Source organism: Magallana gigas, chromosome 6, assembly GCF_963853765.1.
Source record: "Magallana gigas chromosome 6, xbMagGiga1.1, whole genome shotgun sequence".
Lineage (NCBI taxonomy): Eukaryota > Metazoa > Mollusca > Bivalvia > Ostreida > Ostreidae > Magallana > Magallana gigas.
In genome coordinates, this window is record NC_088858.1 from 17182704 (window position 1) to 17198314 (window position 15611).

Below are 15611 nucleotides of genomic sequence, written 5' to 3' on the forward strand. Positions count from 1 at the left end.
AAGACAAGGTTTTTTTCACACCTGTTGTTATTAACCTGGCCATGAATTCACGAGAGCTACATTGACGTGTGTATACTTAACACATACCTCAAACAGATGTCACGATTATTGTGAAAGAATTCTCACCTTACAATTGATCAAAATTGATTGATTTTGTACAACATGTGGGGATCAAGAGGGATCCTATGCAAAAGAAAAGTAAAACTTATTAAATAAACAAAAATCCCCCCCCCCCATGAGAAAAAATCGTAATCTGCGCAAAGCCAACATGTTAACATTTGTCAAATTTTTAAGGCAGTCAGTCTATTATTTTCAGTACCGAAAGCAATATCAGTTTAGTATTAAAAAAATCACGTGAAACCAAAACACCACACTTAACGTGATTACAAATCAATACACGCATTAAAGAAAATGATGAATAAATGAACGAATGAAATGTTACTTCTATACAACTATTAAATAAAAACATGTGATAGTCACCCTGTGACATTCTCCCTTGCTTTAACAAAATGTCTCCTGACATTTCATTGGAATACTTCTTACATTAAGTATTTCTTAATTACTTATAACTAAGTACTATCAATACAATTTACTACTATACTGCTATTGAATAAAAACGTGACTGTCACCCTGTGACATGTTTTATGACCAGTGACCTGTAATAAGTTGATTATATTAAGTTACCAGTTTAAATATCAGTTTTGTCTCCATAAATGATGAAAAGTAATTTTAATTAAAAATTCATTAAACATATGACTCAAAGTTTTAACCGATGAGACTATATATACATTCGTTCTCAGTCATCGCCAAAAATGTGAAAACAATAACTTGAAAAGAAAAAATATGTAATTTTAGAATAGTTTTTTAATTTTTCATAGGCAAATGTATCTTGAGAATTATATCATTCACGTTACATGTATAAAAAATATTTAAGTATAAATTATAATTCCAACAAAATTACATAAATTCTAAAGAGACCTTACAATTTTATTGTATATTCTCCTTATTTTTTTTTTTAATTCAAGTTGTCTATTTTGCTCTGTATTCGTTTTCAACCATTAGACATATGCGATAAGTTACGCCATTCATATCTAGAAAAATCCAACAGCCGGCAAATTTCAAACGGAAACTGTACTACATAATTAAGTACGTTTGGTGATAAGCCTGTGAGATTTACTGCAGTCTTTGCCTTATGCGGATCTTTATACAAAATTGAAATCAACAACTAGGGAATGCAATTTGGAAATACTACTTAACAAAGGTATTTTTGATAAACTCGACAGAACTGGGAAATACTATATACAGGTAAGATAGATAGGCTAATGATAACATATTTAATGTGTCTGAATAGAATTATTTACAATAAAACATATCCTTCTTATCATTATGATTTCTTTCGGTAACGATGACATCTGTTGCTTAAGTGATCTCCGTATCGATCTTATTCTGAACTGTAATATGATTTCTAACAATTTTAAACATATTACAAAACCTTAGTTGTCATGCACGCAGTTTTATTTATCAGTTTAGTCAGGATTTCATGCTAAAATTCAAATTGTAAACTGTATTGACAATTGATCTTATCAGTTTATTATATCTTTAGAATGTGGACTATTGTTGTCCTCGTCTTCTTTGCATCTGCTATTGCTGAAGAGTAAGTAATGATTAATAATTGAAATAAATAAAACAAAACAGTAGTAATCTCTTTTTTCAAAAATAATTATCCTGTTTAATTGCCGAGATTAAAAAACATCTTTATGAAGGGAGCCATATGTGATATGAAAATTAAACAAGATTATTCAGATTCACTTCTTGCATTCAGCACCTACCTAATAGTCACACCCTCAGACGTTCGACCCGGGGTACCCCTCAATATCAGCATCAATATTCTACAGTCCCATGGCAACGTTAACGTCAAAACCGACCTGGTTGAGAGAAGCACGAAAAATCAAATTGCCACAGCACACGGAATTTTCTCTCAAAGTTGGTGTTTTGAATATACAATAATTTTTAATATCAATCCCCTTGCGTTTTTTTCTAATTTACTCAAGGACCATTTATTATACTTGAGAACTATATACACGGATGAATTGCGAAGATTAATTGATTATCATCTACTCTACTACAAATGACAGAAAAAAAAAGTATATCACGAATTTACTCAAAGCGAACATATCGCGTAAAATTAAATTGACCTTCAGTTAGATTATTCAAAACCAAGTCTTCATAACTTAAATGACATGCTTCTCTTAAGAGAATTTACATTTTTGATTGTAGATGTTCCAGGCATTCTAACAATCCAGGTAAAATAAAGGGGTAATGATATTTCTTGTTTTATGTAATATTTGCAGGGTGCTATTATTGCGATTAATCGCAATTTTGGTGAGAATTTTTTTTCTAAGTCTAGTCATACTTACACCAATTATTGCATAAGTGAATTAAAACCAATTCATTATATATATATATATTCAATTACACTAGTTTTTCTTATAAAAGGTTTTTATTTGAAAGTATATAGAGTAAAATACAAAGCAGATGATTATTAGGGTCTTCCGTCTTCAGCGGAAGACCCTTCTATTATTCTATTGTTTCTTTTTCACTTTTCTTATTGTTATTATTATAATTTTTTTTTCTTACCGATTTTGTGCAGACGATTTCTCAGAGATGGCTCGATCGATTTCAATAAAATTTTCAAGATTAACCTGTTTTTATCTGAAGTTTATTGTTTTCTATTTATTTCTGAAAATTCACTTCCAGTCGAAAGTTATCGTCCGTTTACGATTTTAAAAAGTCAATTTTGTCTGCGACGTTTCTCAAAAACGAGAAAATATATAGGGCTGAAATTTTCTGAGATGATAGATCTACCGTTTTTCTGGTGCAACACACTCACCAAAATGTCCACCGTCACTTCCTGTTGTTATTGGAAAAAAAAAATCAAAAATCGATTTTTTCGACTTTTTTATTTTTTAATAGTTTTCTTTGAAATTTTTACACCTTATAGTGACCCTCTCACTGACTCAGATATGTAATTTGTTTTAAAATCGATCAAGGCGTTCTCGAGAAATTAAGCGTCAAAGTTCTGAAGCGAGAGTCCGAGTAGCTCAGTCGATAGAGTCGTGGACGTGGCCCAGGCGACCCGGGTTCAAGCCTCGAGTGCCGCAATTTTTTTGTTACTATTTTTCGCTTAGATCTACGTTTTTATCTTTGAATTGATAAGTATGATCTAATCTATTCAAGAATCGAACGGAAGACCCACTCGTTGCTCGCAACGAGATCGAATCTAGTTGTCTTTTATTATTCGTTTAAAAAAGAATTTCGTGATGGGTTTTGATAAGGTACCAGACAGTTTGGGACCGGGATCTTACTCACTTGCCGTTCATGGGACTCATGGATTGAAGTTTAGCAATGAGACGGATCTGTACTATCAGTCCAAGAGTGTTTCATTCTTCATTCAGACGGACAAGGCCATGTACAAACCAGGTCAAACTGGTGGGTGAAGTTAAACAAGTTTGCAATCTAATAAAGGAATAGGAAATCTTATTAAATACATAACAATATTTACGTATTTTTCCACATGAAGTTTTTATTGCTATGAACATTAAATTATTTAATGGATCATTAGTAATATTATCAATGAAAATCTACTTGATTTTTATGTTTTATGTTAAAATGCAATGTTAACCAAACGAGACAGAAACCTTTACATATTATTAAAAATGTGTATACTTGATGTAATTGTATCATTATAGTTTTTCTTTAAGTCAACTTCCGGGCATTTGTTATATATCCCAACATGAGTATCTACACAGGAGCTATGGATATTGAAATTTATGTGAGTGAATCTGATTGTTTTTTAAATAGTATAAGATTCATCAAGAAAGAATAAACGAGATTTGACATGGTTTTACCCAAATCGTCTTAATCAAACCAAGAAACGGTTAAACAAGTGTTTTATTTTTTAGGGTCAAACTATTACATAATAATATATTACTAGCCCTTTCTGAAAAAAAAAATGAGAACAAGAATATTATTATAAATGTTTCCCTCATGAATATAATCAAAAACTTAAACACATGATCAGTTAGTCGTCATTCTGTTATCTCAGTAAAGGTCAATGTCATATCTAGAGAATAGACGTTAATAATGGTGACGTCTTCGACTGTAACTTTTAACTTTGCATTGTTAGAACTCATCGAAAGTTGAAGCTGTCGTGGATACATTTTAATCATTGTGACATATTTGAATTTATGATTCTTTTCAAGTTCACTCGAACAAAAGGTCTAACCATCCAGGCCTTGTCGCCCGCATACCGTCCGTAAAACTGTAAATGTCAGTGCAAGCATTTCACATCCTCACTAGATTTAGGGAAACAAGTTTATCCAAACTTGTCAGAAACTACCTTTAGGTAGATATACTCCAAATTTGTGCCTAAATGTGCAGAAAAATTTCTCCTATCAGAACAATTGAACTGGAAATGCCAATATTTACATCAGAGATTTTTTACGTAGTTACAGTGGGGTTGACACACTGACTTTAAAGCTATTCAATGTCGGTAGTAAGAAATATGCATACATAGAAAGTGCATCTTCATAAATAAATAGGAGATGTCTTGAAAACATCAGGTTTCACCGAGAGGTCGCTGGCTCATGATATACTAGTATGCCACGCTGCAATATTTACATTTCCCTGCCCTTGCGTGGCAATGAAACGACAGGGAAACTCGATATTATTGTGTTGGCCCAACGTTTAATTCTATTTTTGCTTTTAAGTTTAATTTTTAATTTTCTAAAGTTCATCTTTTCAAACGATATATGAACATGGGAAGATGGGAAAATCGATAATAGGTAAGTCATTGGTTTGTGCGTTACCAGTATCCTAAAACTGGACCAACAAAGAACCAAAAAAAGTTTTTTAAAAAATTTAAAATTCTCCTTTAATTTTTTTTAAGAAAGTTGTTATCCCTAGAACGCTTAATCGAAGAACTTAAAAATACTAGAGAATTTATAAAAGCAAGCATTGCTTTAATCATGACATTCCCATTACTGTCCAATATGTCACATCTATTCTTAATCTCAAGTACATGTATAGTGTACTGAATGCGTTAAGTGCGTTTGTAACAAATAGGTCATTTTCATAAATGCCATAACAAATATAGAAGAGATTTGAAAACGTACCTTTTTACATGCATATTAAGATCACGAAGCGTTGATTTAATCATCTTAAGCTTCTTTTAGGATTTTGCATTTGAAACAATGTCGATAAGATTTGTCTGACGTTTTTTCCTCATCACTTCTTCTGTGCCTAGTAACCAAATAAACATATTATAGGAAAATTTCGGATATCTATTATTTACCACCTTAAACATTTTACATAATACATTTGCAATTGAAAATTAGCAGGATACATTCTAAGTATAAAATAAATCAGTGTTAAAATGCAGTAATTACTACGCTGATATGAAAAGAATTGCATGCAAATGTAAAGAGTGTTACATTTAAACGCAAAAAAAAAATTATTGAAGTGCATCTTTAATAAAATAACGATACCCTCGATCATAAATGTTGTAAATTGGTTAGTTTTAATTTAATTCAACGAATTCACCGAATGTTTCCGATACTTAAATTACCTTCTTATATACGAGTATGTAAGTGACTGCTTCATTTTTGAAATATATAAAAGTTATATATTCAATTTTTATGACATGCAACAGGACCCCAACACTAATAAAATCAAACAGATTTTGGGAGCCAGGGACTCCACAGGTGTGATCACCAACTATTTAGAGGTGGATACCCAACCTGTTCTGGGAGATTGGAAAATAAAAGTCACAGCGCACGTAGGTCGTCATTTAATCTAAAATCATTCTTACAAAAGATTGTTTATTTGGTATAAAAAGACATTCTTATGGTTTTTTTTACTTCAGGGTACATCTTCAGAAAAGACGTTTACTATTGCACACTATGGTAAGCATATTCTTTGACAATTTCAAACTCGGAGAAAAAAATTAAGAATTGATCATTCTCTTTTTTACAATGATTTCATGATACATGGTAAGAAAGTGAAACATGACAGAGACTTAAACGACGAAATGTTAAAAGTAAATAGTAAATATACTTTAAACAGGTTTTACGTTTTAAAAGAAAATGTTAAAGAATCAATTAAACTCGCGATAATTTTGTTCAGTTTTACCAAAGTTTGAAGTGACAGTTGATCTTCCGGCATTTGCTCTCTCTTCCGATGACAGCCTAATGGGGACTGTAAAAGCTAAGTATGTAGTTTGTGGTTTGCTTTGTTTCTTTTGTTGGTTGTTTCTTCTGGCCTCATAGCACTTGAGTTGAAGGTCAATTGAACTTTTCTAATAAAAACTTTGCGAATTGTCTGTCATCGGTATTAACTTATACTTTTTTTAATATCATTCTACATTATAAGTTTCACTGACTTTTCACAAAATATCCTTTCTTTAAATTTCATTGTTGATTATTATACATGTAAAGCAATACCGTCCTTAAAACTGTGATTTTTTTTAACAAACCCAAAAATGGTCGATTGTCAAAATAATTTTTCCTTAAAGGGGTCACGATTTTGGTCAAGGATTATTTATCCGATTTTAATATTTACAATGCTTTAGAAAGGCATTTTAAATAGGCAACCGAAATTTTAGTATTATTTGTTGAGTTATAAGCGAGTTACAGAGCTATATAATCAAAGTACTTGTTTACATTTTGAACGTTGAAGTAAAAATTTCAGATTTAAACTTAAAACGAATGTGTTAAACATTAGGAACTGTTTATCTATGCTTAAAATAAATAAAAAGACAAATAAGCTGGAAAAAGATTTTTTACTGGTATGTATATTGAAGCTATGTAAACAAAAACAGAGCACGAGCCTTGTTTACATGACAAAGAATCGTGAGCCCTGTATCTTGCTTATAACTCTTTGAATGACTCTCAAATTTAATTTGATCATTAGAAATGCATTTCTGAAGCATTGTAAATAATAAAAACATAAAAATAAAATTTGACCAAAATTGTGACCATGCCCCTTTAAAGACCTCTGCACTGGAAAAGCTGATATTTACAGGAAAACTTCTTTACATAGTGTCAATTGAATATTTTCTTTAAACATCAATTTTGGACTATGACAAAAAGGGGTCCCAGGAAGAGTTCTGAGTTTTAAATAAGGAAATAAATAGAAGGGCAACTCAGAGGAGCAATGGGACTGATGAAACGTTTTATTCATAAAAGAACTCATCAATGAGTTCAAATAGAGAGGTATACAAAAATAAAATCATTTGACACCAGATATACCTATGGTAAACCAGTGGAAGGCTCAGTCAAGCTGCGTGCTAAGAACGAATACTGGTACCGACCCTGGAACTACCACGGAGACGAACCAATGATTGAGCAAACACTGACTCTGGTACTCTACAGAAACTTATGATTGCAAACATATGCTCCTTTTTAAGAAAAAAATCTTTATTTTTCTTCTTTTTAATATACTCTATGCAATAAATCTATTAATTGATGATAATAATAAAAAGTGTATAATATTGTATTAATTATGCCCCCCCCCCCCCTTCGAAGAAGGGAGGGCATATTGCTTTGCTGCTATATGTCGGTCGGTCTGTCGGTCCACCAACAGTTTCCGTTCATTATACCCGCACTTTCTAAAGAAAGTTCGGGTATATTGTTGTTACCCTGTTCCGTCCGTCTGTCCGTCCGTCCGTCCATCCGTCCGTCCGTCCGTCTGTCACGTTTTACTTTCTCAAACTGCTCTTACATCTTATTAACCAGCAAACTGAACTTTTGGAGTTTGATTTGGGGTATCATGTTGTTTTGTAAAAAGGTTTCAAAAATTTTCTGTTAGTCCTGGGGGTCAAATAATTGGTAAAAAATGACGTTTTTTCACAAAAAACCTTCTTCCTCGAACTCCTCCTACATTTTCAAAAGTAGACAAATCATCTTTTGGAATATGTTTTAGGGTATCCTATAGATGCGCAATAAGGTTTCGGAATTTTCAATTTTGTCCTGGGGGTCATTTAATGGCTAAAAAATGACGTTTTTTAACAAAAAAAACTGGTTTAAAAAACGTCATTTTTTTTAAGCAGTAGCCAAATGATCTTCTAGAATATGATTGGGGGTGTCATATTGAGGCATGATCAGGTTCCAGAATTTTTTTTTAATTAAGGGGATCAGTGGGCAACAAAAAATGACGTTTTTTGGCCAAAAAAATATGGTTCCCAGAACTCCTCTTACAACTTTTGGAGTAGCTACGTCATCTATTGAGATATAATTGGGGCTTTTCTATAGATGTGCAATAAGGTTTTAAAAATTTAAATTTCATCCTGGGAGTCAAATAGTAGCAGAAAATTGACGTTTATCACTAAAAAAACAAACATTGATCCAAGAGCTCCTCTTATGATTTAATGGATAGACAATCATATCTTGGGATATGATAGGGACTGTTCTATAGATGTTCAGTAAGGTTTTCAAAATTTAAATTTCATCCAGGGAGTCAAAATGTAGCAGAATATTGACGTTTATCACTTAAAAAAAACATAGATCCTAGAACTCCTTTTATGATTTAATGGATAGACACATCATATCTTGGGATATGAAAGGAACTGTTCCATAGATGTGCATTACGGTTTTGAAAAATTAAATTTAACCCTGAGGCCCATTACCTACCGGTACATACCTTTTGATGCCCTTTAAGGATCAAGAATATATATGGTTAAGGGGTGGGGATCTCAACCGTTTTCGAGATATTCATGCACTTCCTGTTCAAGGGGGGTCATGACCACCCCCGGGGCCCATGACCTACATACCGTTTGATGCCCCTTGACACAAGGAACAAGAATATATATGGTTTAAGGGTGGGGATCTCAACTGTTTTGAAGATATTAAGGGACTTGCTGTTTGAGGGCGTCAGGACCACCCACAGGGCCCATGACCTACATAACATTTGATGCCCCTTGACATCAGAAACATGAATATATATGGTTTAGGGGTCATGATTATAAGTTTCTGAGATATATGGTAATTTCAAATTCCTGGGGGGTGGGGATGACCCCAGGGGTCAGATCTAATAAACCCTATATATTGCCAGTAACAGCCAATATATGATTATGAAAACCCTATATTATTATCTTTGTCCGTTTTCAAGTTACCATTTACAATAGAGTCTATAATGATTCTTCCTACAAGGTTCAATGTTAGACCCCACACCCTTTTGACACCCCCCCCCCCCCCCTCCCCCGAAAAGTGGTTGTCTAACCCAAAATGAGAAAAATCAAACCAGGGTGCACAACTAGATTTGCAGGCCTATCATATCCTAGAGTTTTGTACAATTATGTTCAGCCATCTCTGAGAAACAAGTTCAGAGTGGGAAAGAAGAAAAAGAAGATGAAGAATATATACATGTATTAAGAACCGTACAAAAACAATAAGTCTCCAAACTTCATTCAGGAGACTTAATAATTAATAAAGATTAAATAGAGATAAGATCATCAAACATCAATAATTTAAAGATAATTGACAATTTCTGATTCTAAGGGGGTCAGGATGACCCCTTAGGGTCATGACTTACATGCCATAATGATCTGATGCGCCTGCATGACCTAAGGAGGAATAATATCTTTGGATTAAGGTGGGGATCTCAATATTTGATAATTTCAGGAAGAGCACTTGGGATCATGACCTACATACCATCTTAAATGCCTTGAACAAAGAAACAATAATATAATATGTACATGATATATGATTCAATTTAAGAACCCAGATATAGATCAATCATCTGTTTTGTAATACTTCCTATGTATATATACATGTACAATGTATTAGTTTGTGTTTTGTTCTATACTATTCATGTTCATGACTGTAGTATGGCTTAGTCTTATTTTAAATTACATTAAAAAATTGTCAAATATACAAATATAAGACTTGGAACCCCCACTCCCAAACAAACTCAAATATAAACTGTTCTCTCCCCCCCCCCCCTTCCTTGTCGAATAATCTATTAAAATCAAAATATAATTTGGGTGTCTAAAAACTTTTATAAACTGGTAAAAAATGTTATTCTTAAAAAAAATTACATTACACCTTGCATAATTGACAAATGATCTATTGATATACGATCAGAGGTCATATTTCTACCTTGGGATCAATAAGTAGTATTCATTGACAAGTTAAAATTAATCAATAACAATAAATGATTCAAATTATAAATGTTTATACTCCACATTCACCCCCCCCCCAATCTAACCTGCTTATAAAGATTCAGTCTTCTTAATACATTCTTACATGTGTACAGTAGCAAATTTTAAATCATTTCTTGATTGCTTTTTCTCTCGTGATTCACATTAACATTTTGGAAATTGCTTAATTCAATTTTTAAGATTTATAAACAAAATGTTATATGCATCACTGCCATGTGTATTCACCTATTTGGGGCAATTGTAAAGTCTCCTAAACAAAGCAGTGACATCATTAGGCTAGGAATTACCCACATGGATCAAACACTACTGTATAACATATGAATAAGATAAAATACATTATTATTTCTAGTTCTAAAATGTCACGGTGTCTCCAAGGGGACATAATCTTACAATACAATTTTACGCGCAATGACACAAAGAGCAAAAATAAATTAAACGGTTTAGGGATGAGGATCTCAGATCTCAGAATTAAGTTAACAAAATATACAGTGTATCATATCACAACACCTGGGGGTCATTAATGTACTTTACACCAGTTGATGCATCATAATGACTTTAGAAGATATTTTGTATTTTCCTGTTTCGTGGGGTCAGAACAGTCCCATAAGGTCATGACCTACATTGTATTTGATGCATTATAATACATTAAGAAAGAAATACTCCTTCCTTCCTATTATTACTCATATAAAGAATATAAGTGTCTACACTTACTTACATATGCAATACACAAATTTAATAAGAAATTGTTTATACAGGGTCAATATGGGGTCAACTCAACAGTGCATGCAGTCTGACAAATGAAAAAAATAACTTTTGCAACTAAAATGACAGAAACTTTACAAATGCGATAGGATAGGTAACGATGATAAACTTATTTAAATATTAAAAGATGATGATACAGTATGCTGTCAAAGGGAGATTACATTTAGAAAGTGAAAGTAGAACTTATATACATGTGTATGTATGCTGGCAGGAATCCCATGCTGGCATCTTATTATATTGTGCTACTGCTACTACATGTATTATGCTTACCTAAATTGGTCAACATCATAATGATAATCCAATTAAAACACAATAATGAATTCCTTTAGCTGATCTTAACAACCGTAATCCTTTTCTGCATACGGAAAACAGACATGTATGTATGGGTGTTGCTAAAACGCGGAACGGAAAACGGAACGGAATGGAAAATATCATCACGTTTATCGCTTAAAAAGGGTATAGTGAAGACTGGCCAGAAACGATTTACTTTGTATCTTTTATTTATATCTAATGAATGATTATCAACATGTTGCTATCTTATTAATATTCATATGAATGTCTATCAATTATAGCATTGTATTCATTCGGCTTTAGTTGAGTACAAAATGGAAAAATCAAATGTATACGAATTGTGAAACATTAACATGATTAAACGAGCAAATTAGCTAGGCCTATAACTTTTTACTTATTTCTGTTATATGGTATTGCTGGCATATTAGCGTAACGTACGCAGTTAGTGAAAGCGTTTTATGCGTGTTTTGAGTATTTTTATATTATTTTCAAATATGATGTACATGTATATACTTACATCAAAATTGAATTTTCGGTGTTCTAGACGATCTTTTATCATACAGACGATACAGTATCATTGAGATGGAAGAAAAAACTGTAGGACTGACGACATTAAAAAATTAAAATACAGTAAACATTAAAATACCCGGTAATTTGTGAAACTAGTAATTTGTGAAACTAGTATTTTTAGCAATGCAATTTTGTTTACGTTTGCATTACAAAGCATGCAGTTGTTTATTCCAGCAGCTATATACATATGATCCGAATAGAGAGCTCTAGACGTTGCCTGGTTTGATTTTCCGATTATATATTGGAACTATAGTCTGTCGATCCCAAAATATTCATGCAGCACATTTGGACGATTTATAATGGAAAATGTTGACATCTTTTCTCCATTTGGAAGTCACTCAGAAGACCTTGCACAATTTTTCAACACTATCATCCGGGTCTGTTAAAATGCAAAACCCCGTAGACTTCTTTATTTTTAGCCGTGTATTTATACCAGCTGATAAGCTAGAGAGGACGTTTTAAAGAAAGAATAATGAGAATCTTTAATGCTTCTAAAAGAGAATCGCTTGAACGCTGAGGTATATATAAATATACAGCAAAAAGTGAATCGAGGATATTTTGGGACAGAATATAGTGGTCAATGCATGTACTGTTAATTTTGAGGAAATAAATATTCTTGAATAAATAATCTAATATTGCTAATCTTTCACAAAAAATTAAAAAGGTACATAAAGTGTATCGTTTTAGCACACTTAACAAATCTATGAGGTAAATAACATTAGATAAGATTTTCCGTTTTCCTTCCGTTCCGTTTTCCGTTCCGCGTTTTAGCAACACCCATGTATGTATACACGTGAACCCATCTAATCGAAGAGCTGGGTAAAACTAGTACCCGCTAATGAGACATGCAAACCTGTGTTGTGTACGTAACTTCAGACAAAGATCAGTCATTTGTAACATGCATGTATTTTTATGAGCTATTCTTCAAATCCACTTGCACTATTTTATTAGGTAAATAACAGTTTTAAGGTGGTGCAGGACACCTGCATATTGTGATGTACATGTATACTTCCTATTGAGATAAACAATAAAGTATGTTGAATATTGATTAAATATTTACCCCCCCAAATAATGTTACCTAACATTGAAGCGCAATGGGTTAGAGCGTTTACATGTCTGTAAGAGCATTGGGGTCCAAGGTGTATTTTTGGTAATTTACGAATTTTCATGGGGAGGGGGGGGGGGGGGGGTCTGTACCCCTCACTCCCACCCCTTCTCTAAATCTGTGCACATGATGATGTTCATGTAGGCACACAGAAGCAAATCTAAAACCGGCAACCGCCACGGGGAGGGGGCATTATTTAATTTTTAATTTTGTTTGTAATAATTATATAGACCATTATACTTCATATGACATAAAATGTTAAGATTATTGATTAACTGAAAATTCACTGCAAACAGTTCTACCCCAAATTGCACATAAAGTGCTGCTCATGTCACGATGTGTATTATCCTATGGGCAGGGATCTCATCCTTCAGTTATGAAAATTATAATTTTTAAATGTATTACCGGAGTTTGCATGTAGCCTTCATTTTTAATTAAACTGGTACAAAACAGTGTTATTTAGGGGCAAACACATGGTGCGGGTATTACTGTCTAATGACAGCATCTAGTTTTCTTTGCAAAGGATAAACATATTGAATGAAATTTGGTATACAGGTTTATCATGATAATTCCTAGGTCAAGTTCGATATTGGGTACGATCGAGCAATTTTCGACAGAGTTATGGCCCTTGGACTTGGAAAAATTCGAGTTATTTGCAGTTTCCGCTCCTTTTCTTTGCATAGGAAAAACATATTGAAATGAAATTTGGTATACAGGTTTATCTTGATAATATCTAGGTAAAGTTCAATATTGCGTACGATCGAGCAATTTTTGACAGAGTAATGGCCCTTAGACTTGAAAAAATTCGAGTTATTTGCATTTTCCGCACATTTTTTTCGCATATGATAAACATATTGAAATGAAATTTGATATACAGGTTTAACTTGATAATATCTAGGTCAAGTTCGATATTGGGTTCGATCGAGCAATTTTCTACAGAGTTATGCCCTTTGGACTTAGAAAAATTTGAGTTATTTGCAGTTTCCGCTCTTTTTCTTCGCATAGGTATCATATTGAAATGAAATTTGGGATACAGGTTTATCATGATAATGGTTTGAACATATTTTATTGTATATATAATATGCAAAGGGTTCGAACACAAGTTCTTGCAACTTACTAGGTTCTCACCAAATGATAATATGTAGGTCAAGTTCGATATTGGGTACGATTGAGCAATATTAGACAGAGTTATGTCCCTTGGACTTAGAAAAATTCGAGTTATTTGCAGTTTCCGCTCATTTTCTTCGCAGAGGGTGCACATATTGATATGAAATTTGATATGCAGGTTTATCTAAATAATATCAAGGTAAAATTTGATTGTGGGTATGATAGAGCAATTTCCGACAGAGTTATGCCCCTTGGACTTAGAAAAATTCAAAAAATTTGCCGTTTACGATCATTTTCTTTGTGGATGTTTCCAAGGGAGGGGGGGGGGGCATAAGAGTTACACAAACATCTCTTGTTTCGTATAAGTAACAAATACATATTCCTGTTTCCAAATTTCCTATACATGTTATTTCTCCATTCTTTAGACAAACGGTCAAGCCAAATTCACTCTATCTGGTCTCAGTACACTCAACAAGTACCTTGATGAACGGTACATTATCGTGGAAGCCAATGTGACAGGGAGTCTGACAAAAATAACACTAAGTGGGAACAGTAAAATACAGTTCCATCAGCATGCTGAGAAAATGGAGTTCCTCGACTCAAACCCTGACACATTCAAGCCCGGACTTCCTTACACTGCCTATGTGAGTACTGGCGCATTCCAAAAACAATTTAGTGGTGGTAAGACATCTTGTACATATATGACTATTTCTCTCTGGTACTAAAGATGGTTTCTAAATGTTTTATTGAACAACAGTAACAACTTAAAGTTGGTTGCATTTGTTCGAATTGAATTTATAATCACAAGGACCCATTAAACTATTTTATAAATGCTCAAAAGGGATAAGTAGAAGGGTGATCCAAATACAAACACACTTCTTTGCATTGTAACAAACATATTAACCATTTTTAATTAAATAAAGCCTCATGATACAACCAAGCTACATCATTATTCGTTGTGCATAATTGAATAAATCAACGAAATCAATTTTTTATTGGATATAGATTTCTCATTTGAAATAATCTGTATCACCAATATGGAATTGATTCTAGCCAAAGTTGCATTTAACTTTATATCAAAATATGTAATTATTGTTAGCTATAACTGCAAAATTACAAGTTCAGAGTAAATTTAAAAGCTGCTTTTTGTTGTACCTTGGATCTTGTCTTAAAATGTTCAATTTATAAAGAAGGAATAATGAACAATTTTTAATCTTTTTAAACTAGTTAAATATGTATTGCTAGATAAAAATAAAAAGTGAAATGAACCAAATTCACATGACTGACAACATATAAGAAGCCGACTATTTTTGCACCTTAAAATGTTTTAAGATATCTCCTCTTGATGAAAATAGAAAATTTCAATTTCGTCAAAATATCTGCGGTAAATGATTTATTTCATTTCATATTTTAAAGAAAAATGTTATGCATGTAATAACCAAGAGAGTTTTACGAATTTTAAGGTACTTTTTACAATATCTTAATAAAACATACTTTGCCCATAGACTTCAATGCAAAATTCAAGGTGTAATTAGTTGGACCATAATACAAAATTTTGAA

General features: G+C 32.7%; 1 protein-coding gene across 4 annotated transcripts in view; it reads left to right on the forward strand.

Annotated features, from left to right (window-relative positions):
• The first annotated feature begins 1146 nt into the window (after positions 1 to 1146).
• LOC105344266 (CD109 antigen) overlaps positions 1147 to 15611 on the forward strand; it is a 44034-nt gene continuing 29569 nt past the window's right edge. For 3 of the 4 annotated variants that reach the window (XM_066087731.1, XM_066087734.1, XM_066087733.1), the window contains exons 1-11: positions 1147 to 1305; positions 1604 to 1654; positions 1823 to 1983; positions 2278 to 2303; positions 3336 to 3489; positions 3762 to 3832; positions 5711 to 5836; positions 5924 to 5963; positions 6184 to 6268; positions 7302 to 7419; positions 14477 to 14695. In XM_066087731.1, coding sequence (XP_065943803.1) covers positions 1605 to 1654; positions 1823 to 1983; positions 2278 to 2303; positions 3336 to 3489; positions 3762 to 3832; positions 5711 to 5836; positions 5924 to 5963; positions 6184 to 6268; positions 7302 to 7419; positions 14477 to 14695 — 1050 coding nt within the window. In that variant the 5' untranslated portion in view covers positions 1147 to 1305; position 1604. The remainder of the gene's footprint in view (positions 1306 to 1603; positions 1655 to 1822; positions 1984 to 2277; positions 2304 to 3335; positions 3490 to 3761; positions 3833 to 5710; positions 5837 to 5923; positions 5964 to 6183; positions 6269 to 7301; positions 7420 to 14476; positions 14696 to 15611) is intronic. The other variant, XM_066087732.1, reaches the window with a different exon arrangement.